Source organism: Cavia porcellus, unplaced genomic scaffold (assembly GCF_034190915.1).
Source record: "Cavia porcellus strain 051 isolate PalLab524CR breed Dunkin Hartley unplaced genomic scaffold, mCavPor4.1 scaffold_3, whole genome shotgun sequence".
NCBI lineage: Eukaryota > Metazoa > Chordata > Mammalia > Rodentia > Caviidae > Cavia > Cavia porcellus.
In genome coordinates this window covers 67384630-67400790 of record NW_026947486.1, presented here as the reverse complement: position 1 = coordinate 67400790, position 16161 = coordinate 67384630, and the positions used below count along the sequence as shown (strand labels likewise).

Below are 16161 nucleotides of genomic sequence, written 5' to 3'. Positions count from 1 at the left end.
CAATCAGCTTTCTCCTATATCCTTAGGGAAGAATCAAGCAGATTAGGAGGATAATCGTAAATGCTTTTTTACTTTAAAATTAACCCAGAGAAGTGACTATATATGGCACTAAAAGTCACAATTCCTCTCTATTTAACATGCAGAAATACTGTCTTTCTACATTTGGCACCAAACCAAGTCCAGAGTGACTCCCTCCAAACACACACATGCACACAAGCAGACCTCCCTTTTCTCCCCAAAGCCCAAGATGTTCTAGAAAATGTAACAAACCACATAATTGGGAATGATTCATATGTTTCCATTCTTCATCCAAAAATAAGTAAAAATAGATTCCATTTAATTTATAATCAGAATCTTCTGCACATATCCCAAAATATTAAATGAGAATTATTAAAAAATCTGTCCTGCCTTTCTGCAAAAACTACTGTTTAGTCACAGACTGAAGCATCTTTTGACAAAATACTTTTGTGTTCTTTTTATCCCTATATAGCTCCATGATGCCATATGTCTAATCAATCATCAGATGTTTTCAAATAGCTGTTGTTCTGTAGATACAGGCTTACTCTATCCAGTCTTTTTGTTATCTCAGCAGTACATACGGATACAGATATTTCTGTTTGGAATATCTCTCAAGGCCAGTGCCTTATTATAGTCCTAACACCTGCAAATATTTGGCAGAGATTGTTCCATCCTCTCCACGTCTTCCATTCTTTCTACAATCCCACCCCCATCTTTTGTCATTGTGAAGCTGTAAGTTTATACAATACATCCTGATAATCATTTATCTATGATCCATGAAATGTATAGTTTCTAGAGCATAAAGTTAAATTTTTAAATCATACTTCCTGGGAAAAACTTACATCCGAAAAAAGTGGCAGTAGGGTACAATAGGAAGAATAGTTAACACCGTCTAGGACCTGAGCCTCAGATACAGGTCTTGTACTACTAACCAGCCCTGTGACTAACCAAATCACATATATTAGTAAAGCCTCACTTTATGCATCTTTAAAGTATAGGGCTCAGCCCAAGACAGAATATTTTAAGATTCTAAAAACTGAAATCAAAGATAAGTTCCCCTCTTCAGCTTTTACATGAAAGTATCACCTTCAATGAACACAAAAGATAAACACTGAATTTTATGCTCATTAAATATAAAACAATAATCAAATAGATACAAACCACTGTCAGTGTGACCACTCTCAAGATTACCTACAACAAGTTATAGAAGGAAAACATGTATCCTATATTACTGCTACTCTCATCAACATAATTTAATTTTATTGGTACATGCTTATAGAACAAGTTTCCATTCCTTGTGTGGAGTTGGTACATGTACCTAGCACATTTTAATTCCTTTTTCCATCTCTTTCCCTTACCTCCCTCCCCCTCCATCTCTCAATCCCCTTCCTATCTGAAAAGGATCTATATCTATTTCTTATTATGTTTCTTTTATTTTGATCTTCATTTATAATTTGAGTTTCTCACATAAGAGAAACCACATAATATTTAAGCTTGTGTGTGACTTTTTATGTTGAGTCTGAATGAATTTTCCAGAATATGGCAGAAGGAAAATCTCTACTCCATTCTGGTCTCACTTACAAACTATTTAGGTCTTTCTTCTAGCTTACATTCTATCTTAAAGCATTATTTTGAGGTGGTAGTCTTACTATCCATTTCCATATTTTATTTTTATGAGAATCCTTAACTAGTTTCCTACTTAAGAGAAATCATACCACATAGTAGGTAGACAATAGGAATAAAACAATTTGCTATATTTGACATTTGTTAACATAAAATAGGAAAACTTTAGAAATAGGCACTCAGTCTTGTATATAAATTTTTTCAGTGTTTTTTTCTTGCTTTTTAAATTTATTGATACAATTTAAGTATACAGAAGACCAAATTCATTATAGAGAAATTTACATGTTCACTTTCTCATACCTTGTTTCCTCTTTTTTTCCCATTCCCATTCCCTCTTTTCAAATGCCCTTTCTCACCCTGTTCACAAACCTCAGTTTTCATTTTATCCTTCTTTCTCAAAATAGGGAGAGGGGAGGAAAAGGAAGGAAAGGAAGGAAAAATGTATATAAAAGTCATGCAGCACAACTTCAGAAAATCGTCCACTAGATATAAATGAAAGACTTGGAACAACTGAGGCAGGGATAGCAAACAAGTGCTTCTGTCTAACTGCCCACAATAAAACACACTGGCCAAAGACTTGATACTCTATTAAATATTGCTTCAGTTTACATTTTTAGTTTAGATGCTTGACTATCCCTCCAGATTTCACGGTATACCAGTTTCTTTTTTGTTTATTTTCTTCTGTAAGGCAAGTTTAGAGTTAGATCTGTGTTAAATGATTAATGGCTATTTGTAATAGCTAATGACAAACTTCTGTTTCTGCACTATAATAAATGTGCAACCACAAATATTTGTTAAAGCCCTCCATAAAAATCTCTCACCTACCATCCACATAGACTCAGACACCTTCACCTATACCTACATAGACACACCCAAATTTATGCAAATCAGCAAATATGCCAATTGTAGCACATTACACAGCAACTCACTTAAAAGAAGAGGTAGAAAGATCACAGCAAAGATACGTATTGTTCAATGTCACTTGACAGTTCAAAGAAGATACTGCCTCCCTGGACAGACTACTGACAGAGTAAGCCATGGCCTACCTCCCTCAGAATTGTCCAGAAGTATATTAATCAAGTTTATGCAACGGAAAATTTCTCATGAGAGCTTTAAGGTGAGTAGGTTGCTCCTCATGAGAACAACTTGGAGTTAACTCACTCATCAGATAGGAAAAATGACCCATTTTATTAGGGCACTTGATAACTGTATAATTATATATGAAGGCTCAAACTTATGTAAGGGATAGTCCCCAGATCCCTTACCTTGAGTTTCTCAAATCTGTCATTCAAGGATGCAACTTGATGGTCTCGGTGACGACCCACCAGTTTGCATAAGGCACAGATCAATTGGTCATCAGATACACAGTACATGTTCACTTTCTCATTCTCATGGTCCAGGCAGGTAATCCCTCGAAGATGTGTGTCTGGCACTGGTTCCACCAGGCGATGGCTGGTGAAAGGTTTCTTGTTGGGATGTGTGGCCCTCAGGCAACGGTCACAGTAGGAGACCTCACAGGTGATGCAAGTCTTCACTGCATCCCTTGGCGGGTCCTGCTCACAGAATTGGCAAGCAATTCGCTCACTAGACATGGCAGAACTGGGCCTATATATCCTTTCCCGTCGGTTCTCACTTGGGGAATTAGGCCCACTTACTGAAGCCTTCTGGAAGCGATCAATAATGTTTTGCAAGGTCACATTCCTTTTGAGACCATCCAGGCCCCTGTGGTTCAGTGAGATAACATATCTGCATGTAGGACACTGGAAAGCAGTGAGAGGTTCAATTGTTTCACCAGAGCTACAGTTTGAGACCAAGATGCGATGGGCACAGTTGAAGCACAGGCTATGAGCACATGGGAGCAAAAGTGGGTCTTCAAACAATTCGAGGCAGATTGGACAGGTTAATTCAGACTCCAGTGTTTCCATCTTTAGTGAAAATAATCCTGCTGAAGCATTAAGAACCACGGAGGCTGGGTTTTCACCTACAAGGAATACAAAGCAATTCATTAAGCCTTTCCAAATTAAAGTGGCTAGGTCATAATTATATTCTAACCACTGGAGACTTTACATACTGGACTCCTTAGGGATGCTTGGGCCATAAGAAAGTGATTTTGGAATTAATCAAAAGGCCTTTCTCGCCTTTCAAATCTTGTTTCTGACAAGTGCCTAAATTTATTCTCCTGCACTAATAAATAGAATTGAATGGCCAATTCTGAATCCTGGTTTCCTGATTAATGTTACCATTCCAGTTCATAACATTGGCATGGATCATTCTCTCCCATATGGATCATTCTCTCCCATATGTTCCATTGACATCTCTTCTGAACTGTGATGAGCCAGAGGCCCTAGAAATTCTCAATCTCCATTCTCCAATATTGCTTTCTATTTCACTTCAAGGCAAGATATAAGAGCTGCTTCTATTTCACAACCAGTGGAAGGAAAACAGGGCCGTATTTCAAATTAACTCTACTTCCTGAAATGACTCCATTCGGAAAGCCTGCATAAAAAAGAGAGCTACAGAAAAAATGTTCTAAGTTCATAATAAGTTCTTCAGAATGTGAACTTCAGTTATTTCCTATTACCACATATCGAAATTTCTGTTCCATTCCATTTCTAATAAACTGAGTTACTAGAGACAAAAGATGGTAGTTTTCACTTTCCTTTCTTCTTACCTTCAGAAAAGCCTTAATTTCATCAAGTCGAATGAGAAAGAACTTCAGCATTATGACTTACTCAGTAATAGTTGCTGATAAATGATAAAGTCATATCATCATGTGACATTATCTTCGTTTTATTATTAACCTATAAACTAGCACGATTCTGCTCTAAAGCTCATCTCCCATGTGTCTTTCCATTCTGTCAAAAACAACCAGATGCAAGTCTGGATCTAGATACAAACTAGCAACGTAAGCAGCCAGAAATTTTCAAAACTGATAACCTTCATTTTAGTGTACACCTGAGAGCAAAAGAAATTACCTCAACCAATAAGAAACTAACCACTTACTCTTTCTGCCTTCCAACTGGTATTTCTGAGCCACATACACAAATATGTACTGTCATTAGTAATTAAAATCCATATGCCTGTTCTAAGGTAGTCTAAACTAAGGAAAAATATAAATAACAGCTTATTGGCTGAAAATGTTAATTCTATTTATAGAAAAGTAAAAGGCAACTCTATTTATAGAAAAGAAAAAGCTTTTGTTCAATATCTCATACTACTAGAAACCTACACCAGGGCTTAAAATTGTATTTTTGTGTTGGTATATGTTCAGATACTCTCATGTATCAGTGATATCTGATACATCACTTTCACAAGATACTTGAATACTAAGTACAATTATACGAGTGAATAAGTATAACAGATGTACATTCTAAAAGCTGAACCTTTTAAACGTACTGAGCTATTTAATGAAAAGTTACAGTAAACTGAACTGTAAAAGGGAAAAATTTATGAAGCAGCAACTCTCAATTCAGTAGGTTCAAAGGTTTGTATAACTACTTTTTTTTTTAAAAAAGGTGAAATGTGTGGTATTTTTATTTTACCGTTTACAAGTGCTTGAAAAGTGTTCCTAGGATTTTGTGGCTTATAACGTCTATAGCATTCACCTATAAAAAAGTTAAAACTCATTTTATGTATGTATATATATATATATATATATATATATATATACATATACATATATATGAACAAATGAATCTTAGAATTGAAGCACAACTCCTTCTAAAGAATCTACTACCTTTTCGTTTTCTCTGTCTGGTGAATACCACCAAATTCCAAATCTAAAAACCTATAAATTCACTTATTTACACATTTAGCATTTCAACTACTGGTGGCTTTCAAAACATTGTTTTATTTCATTTACATACATATTTTTTAACTACCTCTCTCTGCTCAAGAGCATCAACAATTTCACATTTTTGTTCATGGCATGGTGCCTCTTCCAAACTATGTATTTAATAACTGTTAATTACGAACTCCTTAACTAGAAATAAGAAGAGGAGATATAGCATTTATTGAGTACTTCTTGTATTATGAGTCCTACGTAAACCATTCCACAAATATTATTTCAATCTATTCTTTTAGAAAACCTTGGAGAAGAATTAGTATTATATCTACCATATAGTTAGAAAAATGAGATTGTGAGTCATCAAGTAAATCAGCCAGTACCCAGAGTACAGGTCAATCTAATGCCAATGTCTGTGCTCTTTCCCTATTTCAACCATCTCATTTCCTTCATTTAGGTTTATCTTGACTATTTATAAGAGGGTTTCTAAACAGTACATTTTCACTTCTGTTTTTATCTCTGCTTCCCTCTGAATTTGCCTGCCTCGTACCGGTCTCTTCTAGAATCATATCTCTTTCCTCTAGACCCATCCCCACTTCACACTATACTTCTATCACTATCTTTTCCAGAGCAGATGTCTGCATTCTTCAATGTCAGGGTTGGAAACTACCTAAATTGGTCAGTAGCATTACTAAAAGGGATGCCTGCCTATGTGTTGAAACAAAGAATGTTATGTGAATGTCATATACACATTTTCCCCAGGGAGACAGTTTGTCTACAGCTTTCAAAGGATTATCATAAGAGTCCTTGACAGAAAAGTCAAGCATCAGTACTCTAAAGTAACCTAGCTTAACTTATTTCAGCTCTATAAAGAATAATACCAGATGGTTACAGTCTGTTGCTTGCTTTAAGTAATTTTAATACTATTTATAGTCTGTTCTATTTTAATATAATATAGTATCTGCTTTAGGAAATTTGGGTAAACTGAATACTTTTTCAATTTCTTCAAATATCTGTTTATTCTTCGCTCATTTATGAAATCTCCATCTGGTTATACCTAATGTTTAGGCATTCTTTCAAGTCTCCCCCACTTTCCTTGCCTGCATGAGGCTCTAAGTATCTTTACAACACCCTTTACATCCATTATCTCATTTAGCTTTCATGATTTTCTAAAAAGTAGGTATTATTATTTAAGAAAAGGTAATTTACACATGATCACACTTCTTTGCAAATAACAAAGCTAACATTCATACTCGAAATACGGAGAAATAAACACATATATTTATGGTCAATCTATTTTTGTCAAGTATTACAAAATCATTCAATAAAGAAAGAATAATTTCCTTAACAACTGATGCTAGGACAACTGGATCTCCACAGGCAAAAAGATGAATCTGAAGCCCTATCTCATAACATACATACAAGTAATTCAAAATGTATCAATGACCTAAACATACAGACTAAAACTACTATAAAACTCTGGAAAGTAAAGATAAGTGTCAATCTTTATGTTTAGGAAACAGTTTTTTAGATGATACCAAAAGAATAAGAAATCAAAGAAAATCCAAATAACTAGTTCATCATCAAAACTTAAAACTTTAATTTTGCAAATAGCTTCATTAACGAAGTGAAAAGAGAACCCACAGAATAGGTAAAAATATTTGTAAATCATGGCTTTTATGGATATAGCATCTACAAATATACTGAACTCTACAACTCAACAATAGAAAAGACAGCCCAATTTAAAAATAGCCAAAGAAATTAAATATACATTTTTTTTGTCTTTTTCGTTTTTATCAGTACCAGGGATGGAACTCACAACTGCCTTGCTTGCAAGGCAGGCACTTATGCTGCTGAGCTAAATCCCCAGCCCCAATAGACATTTTTTTAAAAAAATATTTACAAATAGCAAACAACAACATAAAAAGATTAACTAGTATAACTTTATATCTTTGTTAACAGCATGGTGACTCCCACAATCTAGGTATTCAGTAATTATCGATAACGTATTTCTTAAGCTAGAGAGAGTCATGTATTCTGAGTACTATGTAAAATGCTTTACATAAAAAGCCACATTAAGATACTACTTGACATACATGGAGGATGGCTATAATAGAGCAAAATAGAATATCAAGTGTCAGTGAAGACATATTGCTGAACGGAGTATAAAATGGTAGAGCTTTGAGAAATCGTTTGGCAGTTCCTAAAACTGTTAAGTGTACAGCAGTTCTACCTCTAGGTACATACACAAAAGAACTGAAAATGTGTATGAATGTCCACTTTATATGCTTTAATTTTGTAATTTGGACAACTGTTCCTGGGAAGATAATATGTAACCTGTTAACTGGTGATTTCTTACTGTATATTTTTTTCTTGAAATACTGTATTATTTGTACTGTTTTACTGCTTTGTTTTTTATGTCCTTTCTTTTTTTCTCTTTAAATAAAAAAGAGAAAAAAAGAACTGAAAATGTACGAATTCAAAAACTTGCACACAAATATTCACAACACCAATATTCTTGGTGACCAAAAGGAAAACAACCAAAAGTCAATTTATTGATGGACAGATATACAAAATATGGTATAGCCACACAATCAAATTTTGTTTGGCCATAAAAATGAATGAAATATTGCTCCATGTTATAACATAGATGAGCCCTGAAAACATTATTCTAAGTAAATAAATCAGTTGCAAAAAGTCATATATTGCATGATTCCTATTATATTAAAGACTCAAAATAGGCAAGCCCATAGGAATAGAAAACATTCTGTTCCTGGTTGTCAGAGGCCAGGAGGCAGGGAGGTGGAGTGACCATTCACTGGTACAGAGTTTTTTCAGATTATAAAAATGGTTTGGAATTAGATAGTGATGGTTGCACAACTTTGTGAACATATTAAAAACTACTGAATTGTACATTTAAAATGGTGAATATTATGATTTACTAATTATACATCAATTTAAATAAAGATTCAAACCTGGGTCTGACTCCAGAATGTAAATAGCTAACCACTATACACTGCCAACTGTGTTAATTAGATAGAGTTTATAAACTCTATTAGGTTGTTTATTTCTTTCAGTTTTTCTAGGTCAGTGATTCCCTGTCTAGGTTTTGCAATATCCTGAAATAATTTTAATGATCAAAAGGTGTTATAAAATTCTCAACTCCAAAATTTTATTCATTCAAAAATTTTTCCATGATTCCTGAAAAATATCTAACACCTGTCACCACAAAATATGTTTAGCATGAAGAAGTCACGTGGCAAAATATATTGCAAATTCAAAAAATTTTCCCAGTTTTTTAAAATTTTTATTGGTACATGTTTTCAGCACATAATAATCACATTATTCATGGGACACTTTGAAAAAAATTGTATCATTTATCTATGCAACATTAGACAGTAGGACCAAGGCAGAGACAACTGAAAGTGTATGACCCAACAACACATTCATGAAACTTTCCAAAATACACAATGGTTTGTCATTAAAAACGCATTAATAAAATTCCTGAGAGGGCAGAACCATTTGTCATATTAAGAAACAAATAAAAGTTAGGCCTAGTGGCACATGCCTGTAATCCCAGTACTGCAGAGCGATCATGAGTTCAAGGACAGCTGAGCTATGCAGTGAATCCTTGTCTCAAAAACCAGAGAAAAAAAGGAAGGAAGGAAGGAAGGGAGGGAGGGAAGGAGGAAGGGAGGACACGAAGAGACAAGTCCTGCATGTGTACACTGTGACTAATTCCCTTCCAAATCATCTAGTTACTGCTGTGTAGTTAAATATATATGTTTATGCATTAGCTTTTGCTTTATCATACTATGATTGTAATTATTTCTGTATGGTTTATCTGTATCCTGCACCCCTCTTCAGGCTGAGAACTGTCAAAAAAGGAAATAGATGAGAATATACCCACTGATAAGGTATTAGAAAGTTCTCTGCCTGGATGAAAAGAAGTTTGAATGACAGTGGTTAAGATGTTTTTTAAAATGCATTCTGTACTTGCAAGATGATTTCAGTATTGCCCTCCAAATCCAGCATTTAGCTAACTGATAAAAAGAGAAGCTATGATCTGCACTTGCAGAATTCTATTATTTCAAATGTTATTTGAGCGTAACTAATCACCTTCTCATTCTAACAGCTAATAGTCTATTTAGTTTTAATTTTCTATGTCTGCAGAGCATGGCTATGGGTTCTCACTTCCTCCCTGAGGAGCCACAGTCTGACCCTCTTCACAGAAAATCTGGGAGTGTGAAACCAAGCCTGACCTCTGAGTTGTACACTGGTAACTGAACTAGGTTGCAGGGTTTTACCTTTTTAATGTTCTATCTAAAATAAATATTCTTCAGGATAGTAACATTAACCTCACCGGAGAACTTTCTTAAAATACTTGAAACTGCCTTTCTGCCTAGGGGAATGAACAAATGAGTCCTGGCTTAATCTACTGTTTCCTCAACTATAAAATGTTGTCCAACTTGGACTAGAATCAACAGAAGACCTCCTTATGATGCTTTCCAAATCTAACATTTTATTATTACAGAGCTCTTGTTATATGCTGCCACATAGGAAAGACACCTTGGATTATTGTAAACCAGCTCACAAAAACATGTACTGTATCTTATTTATTAGTGTAATTGGAAAAGCTATCACCAAAAGAAAGGGAAAAAATTTCACAATTTTCTTTTGCCTAAGTCAAGGTATTAAAATACAGTGAGTGGTTTGATTTGTTACACCTCAAGGAAAATACAGTAACTATTCCTGTAGACAGTCATGAGGGTTGCAGGAGTCCCGTGTCAGTATAAATAATGATGCACCTTTTGGAACTGGAAAAGAGGACAAAATCAAATCCTAAAACATTATGCTCAGTAAAGACTTTTATGAAGTTCAAAAAGTAGTTTCAGAACATAAAAGGCAACAAATGTACAGAATTGTCACTCTATAGAATGAAGGCTAAAAGAAGAAACCCTGAAAAAAGTGAATAGGTAGTCAGTAATCATAATTAATAATAGCCACCTTACATTTGCATAGTACTATACACTTTTCAAATGGGTTCAAAGCCATTATCTCATTTAATCCTCATAATAGAGCCTGGTTGTTGTACTGGATGTAAAATGAATTATCTGAGCAATACTAGGTAAGATATTTAAACGTTTCAGGCCACAGCTTCTTCATCTATTGAATAAAAAATATGTGCCCTATACATCTCACAGGCTCTTGTGATGATCATGTAAAGATAAAATAAAATTGTTAGCCTGTTTTACAGATATTAGTATCTCATCATACATTCACATATGAGAGACATGAAGCTTATTAAAATTCTGAAAGTGTTTGGAAATTTACCCCCAAACACATGGTTAACATAATGGAGGAAAATCACACTTCCAAAATGATTTCCAGAGGAGCATGGGCCTAACTGTGATGTTTTTTATACTCATATGACTTTCCCCTTAGGCTAGGATCTCCCCATCAGAAGAACTATCTCAGTTCTTTTCTCTTAAGTTCTCAAAATACAAAGGGAAAACTCAAGATTGAAGTTTGATCACCAGAGACAGTTCCTGTGTAATAGATTATTAAAGCCTACTTAATATTTTATAGTGCATAAATTGAATGGTATTTTTTTCTTCTCAGTAATTAGCTCCTAATCCAACTATTGGGTATGTTATACAATATAGTCACCATAAACATTAAAGTTAATATCAAAATAGCAGAACTAAAGGCCCTAAATCTGATATGAATGCAAAAGATTAATCTAAGTGACCAAGAAATGAATTTATCAGGGTAACAACTGATACTTGACAGGAATTCAAGCACAATTCATAGCACTATCACTTTAATGCTGACTATTATTGCAAGGTTATAAGGTTGAGGAACAAATGGAGACTAAACTTACCTATTGCTTCTAGTACAGCTTTTCAGCTATTCTAGGGCAGCTTTTCCCAATCTGTTTCCCAATGAAATATTTGTGCATTTTTAAAAATTCAGCGGTCCACCTGGATGGGCAGTTATCTCTACTTCCACAGAGTGAAACTGGCAACATATATGTATGTAGGGCATACTGTTGAATGTTATACTGAGAGAACCCAAAGTTCAGGTCAGAAACAAGGGACAGAGAACAGAAGCCTATTTGAAATCAAGCTTCTACTCTCTTGGGAACCACATGAATCCTAGCAACACTGAACAAAGGGCTATAGAAAAAGTGATTGCGAATTCTGAACTGTAAACCTTTTTTCTATCTCTGGGTTGGTATATATTCAGATACTTGCTTGTCTTGCACCGGCATATCTGCCATGCTATACATTATGTTCCTAACAAGCCAATTTGCAAATGCTGGATTATGTATTTCAGGAGGGTTTTAGGTTATATAATGAGGTTGTTATGAGATCATCTGGTCTCTGTAAGATAATGAATGTCCCAGACACTAGAGACGCTGTTTATCAACCAGAGACTGACCTGCAGGAAAAAGGCTAGAGACAAACCCCAGGGTCAGGCAGTCAGAATGCTGCAGGTCGTCATGAACCCAAGAGGAATAACTCTTATAAATGGTGCTTTGCTAATCTGCTTAGGCTAAACCAGTATCCTAGTGTGTATTCAGGTGAACTCACCCCATGTGGAGAAGAAATGGTGAGATACTGGAGCACCACTCAAAATCCCTCCACCCCCCCATACTTTACAACATCTTATACTACCTTATAGGATTTCTAAGGGAAAATGAAGGATCTGGAAGACCATCAGAAATATTGTATCTACTTACGGTTATGATAAAAAAGATGAAAAATGTAACAGAAAGTGTCACAGACCTCTAGAACCCATAGAAAACTCTTAGCAAAGTTTTAATACAGAAAAATAAGAGTAAACATATACTAACCCTTGGAAACAAAGGGAACTAAATACAACTAGCAGTCTGGAGGATAGCTGGAGTTGAAATTTCTTGTCCTAACACCACTTCATTTGATCTTCTCAAAGATCAAAGGTGCAACCCAACACACTGGTTGAAAAATAGTTTTCTTGTCTCTTCTGTATACTGTCAGTGATGAGCACAATGTTTTTGAGAAATCTGAAATAAGCAGTAATACAATAATATCTTGTCATCAAAATTTCATCCATCAAAAAGTGAATAGTTCTGAACTCTCCTGAACTGCAGTATATCCAGTATGAACATGTTATACTTCAAATTTTGATGATGCAATGTTCCAAGTCAAAACACCCAAGTTAGGTAAGAATGTGCTTCGTGAAGACAAAGCCTCATTTTTTCTTTTGTACAAACGAGGGGACAAAAATATAACACCAAATGGAAATGGCAAATCCTTGGGCCTCCTCTGGTAGCCAAATCCAGCTAGCAACAGCTAGGAACTTATCAAGATCCATAAAATCTGAGTAACAGAAACACATGAATTCATGCAAGTACCTCCAAGAACAGCCATTTGAGACATACTCCATGCCTCAGCCCTGTCTTCACCCTCTCTAGAGCTCTATGTTCTAATTGAATAAGAGAAAACTTAAGTTTGAAGGGGCAGAATGAAAAAAAAAACAGCATTCTCTCCTTTTCAGCAAGCCAGTAAGGTTTGCTGAGTGACAAAGACATACTCCTTCTGTAGTTTCCTTCTCAGTTGTGGTGTCAGCAGATTTTATGGGAGGGATGAAGGAATGGACAGACTTACTACCCAGAAATATCTGGATGCAATTATGAGACTCTACTGGTGCTACTTTAAAATCTGCAAGTTGGAGCAAGTTGCACTGCTTTAGAGGGATTAACTAAACCAATTTCATCTGAATCAATTTTCACTGTTCTGATGATATGTTTATGAAGCAACCAAGTCACTCTGATTTGAAACAGTATTTCCTGGAGGTGGCCTTGCAAGGTACAACATGCTAAATGAGAATTCTAGCATCAAGAAAGTAAAATAGGAGAAACACAATCAACCCTTCTGTCTTTCACTTCTGCCCTGCCCAACACAGCGCTCTTACATCCTAATCCTGAAGCAGAAATAAGGACTCTGTCTTGACCAAACAAGAGGACAAAACGTTGTGCCAAGTCTGGAATCTCAGCCCACTCAGCAGAGAACTGTGCACATTATAGGTGTATAATATTGTTGACTCACTGTTGCTAGATGCTAATCATGTTTATATGGCCAGGTCTGAAATTATTTTTACCATTTTATTAGAAATTAATTGACTGCCCCTACATAGGCTAAAAATCGTTAAACTTATGTTTTCTTTTCTTTCTTTCTTTTTTTTTTTTTTTTTTGGTCTTTTTCTTTTTTATCGGTACCAGGGATCAAACTCACGACCACACACTTGCAAGGCAGGCATATATGCCGCTGAGATAAATCCCCAGCCTCTAAAGTTATGTTTTCAAATGAGTCTGACTCAGATTGTTAAGTGAAAGCATCTTAGATATCATACACAACACAAAATCATCACCACTACTCTATATACCTATTTGTATACTTTTATCCTCTTATACATGCATTGAGGAGTTTAAAACAGAGTTAGGACCTATATACAATGATAGAATTAAACTCCTGGGGGACTAATAATGGCAAATTAAGGTTGCTGTGAACTAGGATTCCTACTTACATCCAGTCCATCCACTAATCCAAGAAAAGGTAAATCAGGTGCTTTCTTAGAAAAGTATAATGCTGAGAGTTTTAGAATCTTTCATCATCAAAGGACCAAGCCAAAACTCACAATATCCTGTACATAATATCATGTCTTTTATACAAATACATCAATTATGAAAAAAGGTCATAGGAATGTCCTATTGCCATAAAGCCAAGGCAACATCAGATTTGGGGTGAGCATTCTGATCTTCTTGGCTCCTCAATTTGGGAGGAACAATCAGGAGAACTCTAATTCACAGTATGTTTCTGTATTAAGCTAATTGATTGGACAGGAATACATAAAATTAGGAAACACTTTCTCCCTCAGGGCAGTGATGACTGAAGAGGAAGTAGAAAGAGGACTGGGGAGGGAAAATCCTCTGAGGCAGCTCAAAACAGCTCCCCAACAAAGAAAGGTAGGAGAGTGGAACTTTGCCAGAAAACCATTTAGAGTACTGGGAGGGTACAGAAGGGGTTAAAGGCAGCCTTTGTGTTCTAAATAGAGAAACAAAAAAACTAACGCTCATATAGTTCTTGTCTAGTTACAGTTCCCAACATACTCCTTCATGAGGGCGCCTCCTCAGAGACACAAAGTCATCACTATCCACTGGCCCCACACTCAGAAATTCTCAAAAAGGCAATCTGATTGAGAAGCAAGAAGCTGCAAGGCTGGGAGTACACAAGTTGATAGAGAAATGTTGGGGGACACCGAGATCCGTTGGCAGATGAAGCGTGCTACAAGGTGTTACGAGGCAAAACAAGATGATTACGAAGGAGAACAGAGCAATGTGGAAAAAGTAAAGAGCCCAACCACCTACGATCCCCACTGCCTGCTCTAAGAAGAGATGCCTCCAAAAAATAATGTGCTGCTCACGAAGAGCTAAGTAACCTAACCCAGATCATCACCAGTAATGTTTCTGTAAATCTACCCCGCCATTATTTACTTACTAGCCAGAAATGGAAAAACCCCAGCTTTCCCTGGCTTAGTTACAGTCTGTCCTGTAGACATACGTAAGTTTTCCCTTTCCCCTACAGAACTGGTTACATAGCTAGGCCAGAAATAAGGAAGGACCCAAGAGAAACTGCAGTATCGCACTTCGAGCAGAGAACAAGGATTAAGTTTCGCTGGGCCTCCCGCCTCCCGCCGGCAGGGTGTCCGCAGCATCGCAGGCTGCAGCGCCAGCACTGCTGGATAGACTGCCGACCGAGGGGCGCCGCCCAGGCCAAGAAAACTGCAGACCGCGGGAGCGTGGGAAGGCGGCGGTGCCCTTTCCCAGACTAGCGCCCAGAATCCAAGGAAGCCCTTCTAGTGCCAGCGCCCCCGGCCCGGCCCGGCCCAGCAGCGCGACAAGGCTCAGGCCGCCCCGCCTGGCACTCGGGAGTGCAAACTCAGTTCCAGAAGAGCAGCAGCAGACGCCCTCACCCAAATGGCACGACGGGGAGCGGGTGATGGGCCGGGGCCACTGCAGCTGTCGCTTTGAACCTCGCGGGCCCTGTTATCCCTTTCCACCGAGCCCAGCAGCCCTTGACCAGCACTGGGCCCCGGAGGCACCTGAAGAGCTGCCAAAGCCCGGGCCGAGCCCTTAGCGTGTGGCAACGCTGGACCCCCGGGGCTGCGGCGAGGGGGCGCGTTTTACCCGTAGCGTTCCCGGGTGCCAGCCATCTCCTACGCGCGCTCGAGAGCGCCCGGCGCTCGCCTTGCTTCCGCAGCGGGCTGGCTAGGGCTCCCGAGCCAGCTCCCGGGCCTCCGTCGCTGCCGCTGCCGCTGCCGCCGCCGCCACTCTAGGCCGCCGCCTGCCTTCCCCGCTGCTGCCTCCGCCACCGCCGCCGCCGCCCCCGCACCACAGCACTGATCCGCCAGCCCGCGCGTCTCACAGGGGGCCACACAGCAACCGCGACGCCGCCGAAGCTAGGTCTCCTGGGCTAAACTTAAGAGTTTTCGCCCCTTAGTCCAGGGACAGCACCATGACACCACAACAGCACCACACTGTCATTTCCGCTGCCGCAGGGTGGGGGGGGGGAAGCAACCCCTTCGAAAAGGGGGGTGGAGTGGGTGCAAACAGGGCTGAGGCTACACCTCCTAGGAGCTCTGGCAGCAAGGGCGCCAGGCCACCTTCCCTGGCTCACCTTCCATCGCCCCTG

The 16161-nt window shown here is 37.8% G+C and overlaps 1 protein-coding gene across 5 annotated transcripts in view; it reads right to left on the bottom strand.

The window, feature by feature from the left end:
* The window catches only part of Mid2 (midline 2), a 91731-nt gene that overhangs the window by 75295 nt on the left and 275 nt on the right, over positions 1 to 16161 (bottom strand). For 2 of the 5 annotated variants that reach the window (XM_005002708.4, XM_005002709.4), the window contains exon 2: positions 2907 to 3622. In XM_005002708.4, coding sequence (XP_005002765.1) covers positions 2907 to 3566 — 660 coding nt within the window. In that variant the 5' untranslated portion in view covers positions 3567 to 3622. Of the gene's footprint in view, positions 1 to 2906; positions 3623 to 15656; positions 16023 to 16161 lie in introns of those variants that run through there. The other 3 variants (XM_063246261.1, XM_013150209.3, XM_023564170.2) reach the window with 3 other exon arrangements.